Source organism: Galeopterus variegatus, unplaced genomic scaffold (genome assembly GCF_000696425.1).
Source record: "Galeopterus variegatus unplaced genomic scaffold, G_variegatus-3.0.2 Scaffold3232, whole genome shotgun sequence".
NCBI classification, from domain to species: Eukaryota; Metazoa; Chordata; class Mammalia; order Dermoptera; family Cynocephalidae; genus Galeopterus; species Galeopterus variegatus.
Genome location: NW_007729343.1, coordinates 35,899 through 44,655, shown reverse-complemented (window position 1 = coordinate 44,655; position 8,757 = coordinate 35,899). Strand labels below are relative to the sequence as shown.

General features: G+C 53.7%; 1 protein-coding gene across 1 annotated transcript in view; it reads left to right on the top strand.

Moving 5' to 3' along the window:
• Positions 1 to 8,757, top strand: part of TMEM63A (transmembrane protein 63A) — a 41,791-nt gene that overhangs the window by 29,203 nt on the left and 3,831 nt on the right. The window contains exons 16-21 of the mRNA XM_008584344.1: positions 1,908 to 2,014; positions 2,166 to 2,252; positions 2,695 to 2,757; positions 4,874 to 5,036; positions 5,914 to 6,019; positions 7,278 to 7,445. Coding sequence (XP_008582566.1) covers positions 1,908 to 2,014; positions 2,166 to 2,252; positions 2,695 to 2,757; positions 4,874 to 5,036; positions 5,914 to 6,019; positions 7,278 to 7,445 — 694 coding nt within the window. The remainder of the gene's footprint in view (positions 1 to 1,907; positions 2,015 to 2,165; positions 2,253 to 2,694; positions 2,758 to 4,873; positions 5,037 to 5,913; positions 6,020 to 7,277; positions 7,446 to 8,757) is intronic.

Here is an 8,757-nt window from a genome sequence, read left to right as displayed (position 1 = left end):
CCGAGGGTTCGGATCCCACATACAGACCGGCCGCTCACTGGCTGAGCGAGGCGCGGGAGCAACACCGAGGGTTGCGATCCCGTTGCGGTCCCCTGTCCAGTACGGGCGCGACACTGAGGGTTGCGATCCGTTGCCGGTCACGAAAAAAGACAAAAAAAAAAAAAAGAAAAAAGCAGAATGTAAAATCATCTCTAAGCAATGGTCCGAGTGATGGGCCACTGAGGTGTGTATATGGTGGACACTATGGGGAGGGGACAGGAAAGAATGAAAAGAGATTTATCGATCGGGGTGGCAGGATCACAAATGATTTTCTTTTTAAACATTTTAGTTTCTGATAATCTTGTTATAAAGTCATTTATTCTATATAGGTAAGGAATGATTTTCAAAGATCTTAGATGAATCAATGAGATAACAGCTAAACGCTCCCTAAATTGGCATCTGCTTAAAAAGGTCTTGGTTTCTTGTAGTTCACTTTGCTGAAATGTCACCCTAAATCTTTCCCCCTTTTTTTTCATTTCCACTTGGCATCCGGTTAATCATCCTCCGGGAGAGCACCTGGGCTGGACGACCTGGCGTCCCGGTTCTTGCTTTGCTGCTCCCCAGCCGATAGATTCAGAGCCTCAGATTTTCATGCTAGCACTGGGGTCAAATCACCTGCCATTGTGCACTCACGAGCTTGTGGTGGTGGTGATCGAATGGGCTAATGTGCGGCTGATGCTTTTATCTGATTTGCTATATAATAAAAAATACCCAAGTACACATTAAGCAATTTTGTTTAGATTTAGAGCAGGTAAACGTTTGTTCCTTTGCCAATCTTTTAATGTAGGGACAAGGCCTGTTCTTTTGAGAATGGATCTGCTGAGGAGAGTTGCCCTTTGCCTGTTTTATGTAAACCACAACCTTTTTTCACTGTTTGTGAGTCCTGTTTTTGTTTCTTTAAAGCAAAACTTTTTTTTTTTTTCCTTTTTGTCTTTTTCCGTGTCCGGCAACGGATCGCAACCCTCAGTGTTGCCCCCGTACCGGACCGGGACCAGCAACGGGATCGCCACCCTCGGCGTTGCCCCCGCGCCTCGCTCAGCCAGTGAGCGGCTGGTCTGTATGTGGGATCCGAACCCTCGGCGGGAGCGCCACTGCGCTTCCCAAGCGGGGCACTGTAGCAGTGCGCCACCGGGCCGGCCCTTTAAAGCAAAACTTTAAAGATACTTGCAAAGCCGTTCTGTACATACAACCCCCTAGATTTCATATCCCTTGGTCTTTTACAATTAATTTATTCTCATAGTCAACATTTTTTTTAGAAATTGGGCTTCATCAGGTCTTTCCAAATATCCAACTTAGTTTTCAAAGAAAATTTCTCAGTTTTTTTTTTGGCCGCTGGCTGGTGCTGGGATCTGAACCCATGACCTCAACGTTACAAGGCTGTGCTCTAACCACCTGAGCTAATCAGCCAGCCTTGTCTTCGTGTTCATTTAATCAGTGAAAGTCGTAAGCTAATCAGGTCACACGATTATAATAACAAGTACAACCGGCATAAGCAGGGTTGGGAGCGAACACGACAGGGTCCTGGTGAGTGACAGCTGGCCCAGTGGGGGCCGAGTGGGCAGGCCGGCTGGTGACGAGCCATGGCTCTAGATGTTCGGTCTTCCTTTGTCATCAGTGCCTGGTTTTCTGTAGGGAACAGAGACGGCTGTCTAATCTGGCCAGTTAGATAAGTGGAGTTCGGTCGTATGTGAAATCGCTTCCTTCGCTGTAAAGAGCTGTGCAAGGGGCTGCGATTGTTTGTTTACGCGGCACTGATGGACCACCTGCCCTGGACCCCGTGCAGCGTTGGTTCTGGGGGTCAAGGATGGCTGGACCCACCCTGGGAGCCCATGACCCCTCCGACTCTGTGCCCGGACCTTGTCTTCCAGGACCCGATCGTCAGCCAATTCTTCCCCACCCTGCTGCTCTGGTCCTTCTCGGCCCTGCTGCCATCCATCGTCTACTACTCCACGCTGCTGGAGTCTCACTGGACCAAGTGAGTGCTGGAGCCTCTCGGAGCTCCTCTGAGAAGGATGTCTCTGACACCAGCCTCCCCCATCCCAGGCAGTGGGCACACAGCGGGGGCCTTCCTGGGGGCACCTGCAGCATTTGGGGGACTGCAAGTGCTCACCGCTATCTTCCTGCAGGTCAGGAGAAAACCGGAGCATGGTGACCAAGGTCTACACATTCTTGATCTTCATGGTGCTGATCCTGCCCTCTCTTGGCCTCACCAGGTACACACCACCGCCTCCTGCTGTAAATTCAGAATCAGGGTCACAGCTGGAGAGCATTGTCCCCAGGATGTGGTTTGGGAGCAGATGCCAATCCCTAACAGTAGTTAAGCTTGTCGCAACCGCAACTGTTTGGAGTGCTGTTGAGCTCATCCATGGATTCATCAGGAAATAGGATCTTGCTTCCTTAAAAAAACCACAAAACTTGAAAGCAAAACTTCTGAGGACCTTCCACTCAGGGAGGGTCAGTCACGTCTTTGTTTATCTCAAGGAAGGAAGTTTCTGTAAAGCAGGCCCTGAGCAGTCGCACCGTAGTCAGGGGCATCGTAGAGAACCAACGGAGACCTGAGATTCGGCCTGTTTTTAGCGTGAACAAGATGAAAACGTGGAGCGATCACGTGGAGCATTGCAAATAAACCCTCACGGGGATTCATTTGTTTTCCAGTCTGGACTTTTTCTTCCGGTGGCTCTTTGACAAAACTTTCTCGGAGGCCTCTATCAGGTTGGAGTAAGTATCAGCCATGTGGAGCTCTGGAGCCCCAGGCCTGGGCTGAAGTCCCACAGGGGCAGGGGCTGGGGCTGCAGCGGGAGGGTGTGGGGGGGTGTCTGTGCTTCAGAACAGGCGTCTTCCTCCCCGAGACTGCAGGGCCTGGGCTTTCACACCCCCCTGCCCCACTGATTCCTGGCACCCACCGCGGGAGCGCACCCATTTTGTGCTGTGTTTGCAGAAATGTGATTCATCTTCTCGGCCAAAACTCAATTAGTGGAGTCTCCATTTTCTGCAACTTCCTCACTGAGCACAGAGCTGCTCAGGGAGAAGGGACTGCTGGGCTCCGTGGTGCCAGGGAGAGGGAAAGGAGAATTCAATGTGGTGACCAGAATGACCGTGTGGTCTGGGGATTGTTAGTTTTGCTGGGAGAACGGAGTTAAACTTACCGCCGGTGGTTGTCCTTGCTAGTATTTTATGCTTATTCCACACCCACTTTATAGTAATAACTATTATTTAAGAAGACACTATGCAAATGCTGTATATGTCTTTTTCATATTTAATCTTTGCAGCAAGCTGTGATCTAGATAGTATTATCATCTCCACTTTACAGATGGGGAGACTGAGGCTCAGAGATGTTGAATAACTTACCCAAGATTACCCAGCTGGTTAAGAGCCAGAGCTGAGGGGCTGGCCCGGCGGCGGCGCTCCTGCCCGAGGGTTCGGATCCCACATACAGACCGGTTCCCGCTCATTGGCTGAGCGAGGTGCGGGAGCAACACCGAGGGTTGCGATCCCGTTGCCGGTCCCCGGTCTGGTCCGGGGGCAACACTGAGGGTTGCGATCCGTTGCAAAAAAAAAAAAAAAAAAAAAAAAGAGCCAGAGCTGAGATTCAACCCCAGCCCACGTTGCACTATACTTTATACTTTAGTTTTAAGACAGCCCAAAGCCTCAGGATTGACTTTTCCAAAGGAATGTTTAGAGGGCAGGCGAGCTGGGCTCACCTCTTAGGAGGGGGTGAATGATTTGAAGTGAGTTCTTGCTGGGTAAGCTGACTCGGGAGCTGGAAGCCACAGACAGACACAGACACCCAACCAGCTGTCGTCTAGGTTGACAGTGACTTCCAGGTTACCAAAGCCAGTGGCCGGCTCTCAGTCCTCATCTCGTGTTACCTGGCAGCAGCATCTGACACCGTGAATCGAGCCGTGCTCCTTGAACACTGTCTTTACTCGGCTCGGGGACTCTGTCTCCCGGCTCTGCTATCCCATGGCGCCTCCTGCCCGGCCCCCTGAGGGCTCAGCCCTCGGTGACCTCAGCACACCCGCACCTCTAGCCTGTGCCTCCAGACGCTTGCATCCAGCTGCTTGTCTCAGCTCCACGTGGAGTCTGCCGGGCATCTCAGACTTTACCTGCCCCAAACCAAACTCCTGACTTTTCTCCCCAGATCTGCTACTCCCACAGCTGTCCCCATTCCACAGTGTTTTTGTGGTTGCTTTCTCCTTGTCCCCTTTCTTTCTCTCCTATGCCACACCCGGTCTATCAGCAAAGCCCAACAGCTCTATCTCTGAGATTGATCTGGAATCCAATCCTGTCTCACCATGACACCCTCATCTGCACACTGGTGACAGAGGTAGCCATCCGTGTGGTCCCCCAGCCCACTAGTCTCCCCAGCTGTCCTGCTGCAGCCAGCCCTCGCACCTCCAGCCTCACAGGCTACTCTGCCTGCCCGCTGCTCCCCAGCCCCCCACCCCTGCTGGGCCCTGGGGACACCAGGCCCGCACCCACTCAGAGCCCCCATCCCTTGTCCCCTTTGCCTCGACTGTCCTCTCCCTGGGTGTCTGGAGTCGCTCTTCCCCCTCCTTCACATCTCTGCACAAACATCACTCATCACCAAGCTTCTCTGACCCCCTGCGTGACACAGACACCCCCCACCCTGCTTGCTTCCCCCTGGAGCGCTTGTCACCTCTGGCCTGTGTCCCCAGCTAGAACGTAAATGCCAGGAGAGCAGGGTCGGGCCTGGCTTCGTTCTCGGGGCTGGCAGGTAGGTGTGCCCCACAGGGGTGCACTGGATGTGGAGGATCGTCAAGCTGTGGCGGCAGCAGGCTCCTGGCTCTGCTCACGGAGCGCTGTCCCCCAGGTGTGTCTTCCTGCCCGACCAGGGCGCGTTCTTCGTGAACTACGTCATCGCCTCGGCCTTCATCGGCAATGGCATGGAGCTGCTGCGCCTGCCAGGCCTCATCCTCTACACCTTCCGCATGATCATGGCCAAGACGGCTGCCGACCGCAGGAACGTCAAGCAGGTGCCACCAGGGCGGGGGGCGGGGGGGTGCCCACTGGGAGCAGGACAGTGTCTCTGACACCCTCCCCAGTGCTCCCCCCACCTGCAGGCCTCTTGGCTCGCTTAGATCAGCATCCCCACTAGTGCCAGGCACTGTCCCAAGTGCATCTCAAACATGGGCCCAGGGCCACTTCTGCAGAGCCACCTCTGAATGTGGCAGGTCTTCCCCCAGCCTCCACCGTAACTCCCAGGCTGCAGGAGAGAGCTTAGGATTTCTGCATTTTAACCAGTCGCACACATACGTGCACACAACTAAAATCCACACTGTCCTTTTCCGTGGGTGCTCATTTGCATAAATTCTTAGTACCATACATGTCAAAGGCATTTGGGGCTTGTGGCATTTGTTCCAAGATTCCCCAGATTAGAGGTGTGCGGTTCTCTTTGCTTCTGCTCTGTCGGGTGGGTACTGTGAGAGGAAGGTGGGAGAAGCATTGCATTCCTTTATTTCGTCCCCCCGATGAGTCAGGTACTGCTAATATCCCCATTTTACAGATGCACAAACTAAGCTGGCCCAGGAGCCACAGCTGGAAGAGGCAGATCTCACGCCAAAGCCCGTGGGGGGCTGCTCCACAGTCTGACCTCACAGCATCTCTGCCCTCCAGGGGCTGCCAGACAGACACTAGAACAGGGGACACTAGGAAGACACAAGTCGCTGTGCCTTTGGGAGGTCTGGGTGTGCACCGAGTGAAGCTGGAGAGGCGGGGCAGGGACAGCAAAGACCTCTGGAGGCCGCCTAGCCCTGGTCTCCACCCCACTGTCCCCTCACCACTTGGGGTGCACAAGTGTGGGTGTTTGGGGTGGAGCAAGCCCGGGAGCTCCTCACCAACTCTTCCTCGCAGAACCAGGCCTTCGAATACGAGTTTGGAGCCATGTACGCGTGGATGCTGTGCGTCTTCACTGTCATCATGGCTTACAGCATCACCTGCCCCATCATCGCGCCATTCGGTGAGTGGCCTTGGGGTATGTGGATTCCACCAAGCCTCCCAGGGACGGCCACCACCCAGGCATTAGGGAGCCCCAGAAACAGCAGACCTCTTGCAGCCACAGAACCACAGCTGCCAGGCAGCACGTGTGACACCACATTCCGTTCACTTCCAAATGAATCCCTTCCACTGGCCACCCAGCTGTGCCCTCTCTGATCAGAATGGGTCGTTTTTTTTTTTCCTGGTGGTTGGCTGGTAAGGATATCCAAACCCTTGACCTTGGTGTTACAAGGCGACACTCTAACCATCTGAGCCAACTGGCCAGCCCCCAGCTATGACCTCTCTTAGTTCTTTTCCTGGTCGGAGGTCCTCTGCCCGCTGACGATGTCACCCTTGGCTGATTCTTTAGCCACAAGTGAGACGGTGCGTAATAACGATCAACACTCTTCCACGGGTGCGCTCGCTTTGGCCAGACACCGTGGCCCTCCTGGTGGCCTAGCTCGTTCAGTCCTCACCCAGTCCCACAAGGCAGGTCTGGTCTCCACCCTTCTCACAGATGAAGAATGTCACATGTTGTTAGTAAGGAGGACAGCCAGGACTTGAACTTAGGACTGTCTGACTTTAAAGGCCAAGGTCTTGGCCACTAAAAGAAAACATCAGGAAGTGGCAGACAAATGGAAGACTCTGGAAGGAAACAGAACACCTAAGAGACTGTCAGCAGTGGTAGCTGAGGTTTAGGGATAGAAGGAAGGTTTAGTTCTCCCTATAACAATTTAAAAAATCTACAGCATTACTCTTTCAAAATGAAAAAATAAATTTAAAAAAACAACCTGGCATAATAGAAAAGGCAGCACCCACCTTCTGTGCCACCACTGGGGTGAGACCCCGGAGCATCTGCTGACCACGATGAGGGCAGGACGTCCGCCTGGATGGGAGAGGGACGGGGACCCAGCATGGGGGGCGCGGGGAGAACGGGGCCAGGCGTCTGAGTGTGAAACGGCCTCCTGCCCAAGACAATCCTGGAATGTCAGTGTTCCACGGGGACACCGTCCCAGACACCACTACTCCCTTGGGGTCAGAAAGAAGTGAGGAAGGGGTTGGGGGATGGAGAGGAGACAGAAAACCAGCAGCCAGGATGTGCATTTTGCCTCATTTGGGGTTCGTGCAGTACAGCCGTAGCCCCAGGCCCAGCTCCCTGCAAACAGCCACTCCTGAGTGGAAGGGGGCAGAGGCGCCCTGTGGCCCAGCGGGGTCAGCAGCTCACGGCCCCACGTCCGCAGGCCTCATCTACATCCTGCTCAAGCACATGGTGGACCGGCACAACCTCTACTTCGCCTACCTCCCGGCCAAGCTGGAGAAGAGGATCCACTTCGCCGCCGTGAACCAGGCCTTGGCTGCTCCTATCCTCTGCCTCTTCTGGCTCTACTTCTTCTCTTTCCTGCGCCTGGGTAAGGGGCCCTTCAGCCCTGGGGGCCAGCCCCCGGCCTCACATCCCCCGGTCCCCACCAGCTGCTCAGATCCCTCACTGCTGTCATAGCATCGACTTGGTGTCCTATCACAACCGGGGCCCCAAGGTGAGGCTGGTTGGGTGTCCAATCAGAACGTGGTACCCCAGGGTGAGGGCTGGTTGAGTGGCCAATCAGAATATGGTGCTCTAGGGTAATGGTTGGTTGAGTGGCCAATCAGAATACAGTACCCCAAGGTGAAGGCTGGTTGAGTGTCCAATCAGAATATGGTGCCTTAGGGTGATGGTTGGTTGAGTGGCCAATCAGAATATGGTACCCCAAGGTGAAGGCTGGTTGAGTGTCCAATCAGAATGTGGTGCCCTAGGGTGAAGGCTGGTTGGGTGGCCAATCAGAATGTGGTACCCCAAGGTGAAGGCTGGTTGAGTGTCCAATCAGGATATGATGCCCTAGGATGAAGGCTGGTTGAGTGTCCAATCAGAATGTGGTGCCCTAGGGTGAAGGCTGGTTGAGTGTCCAATCAGAATGTGGTGCCCTAGGATGAAGGCTGGTTGAGTGTCCAATCAGAATATGATGCCCTTGGGCCGGCCCGGTGGCGCACTCAGTAGAGTGCGGTGCTTGGGAGAGTGGCGGCGCTCCCGCCGAGGGTTCGGATCCCATATAGAGACCAGTCCGCTCACTGGTTGAGCACGGTACGGGCGTGACACCGAGGGTTGCAATCCCGTTACCGGTCACGAAAAAAGACAAAAAAGGAAAAAAAAAAAAAAAAAAAAAAAGAATATGATGCCCTAGGATGAGGGCTGGTTGAGTGTCCAATCAGAATGTGGTACTCGAGGGTGAAGGCTGGTTGAGTGTCCAATCAGGATATGATGCCCTAGGATGAAGGCTGGTTGAGTGTCCAATCAGAATGTGGTGCCCTAGGGTGAAGGCTGGTTGAGTGTCCAATCAGAATGTGGTGCCTTAGGGTGAAGGCTGGTTGAGTGTCCAATCAGAATATGATGCCCTAGGATGAAGGCTGGTTGAGTGTCCAATCAGAATGTGGTACTCGAGGGTGAAGGCTGGTTGAGTGTTTACAGATACATTTAATTATACAGAAAAAGAATTTCTTCTTGAGAAATGAAATGTGCCCAACAAGTGATCAAGCATAATTATAGATGCTTAGGGAGTGTGTTAATTGTGGCCTTAGGGTGAAGGCTGGTTGAGTGTCCAATCAGAATATGATGCCCTAGGATGAAGGCTGGTTGACACTCAGTAGAGTGCGGTGCTTGGGAGAGTGGCGGCGCTCCCGCCGAGGGTT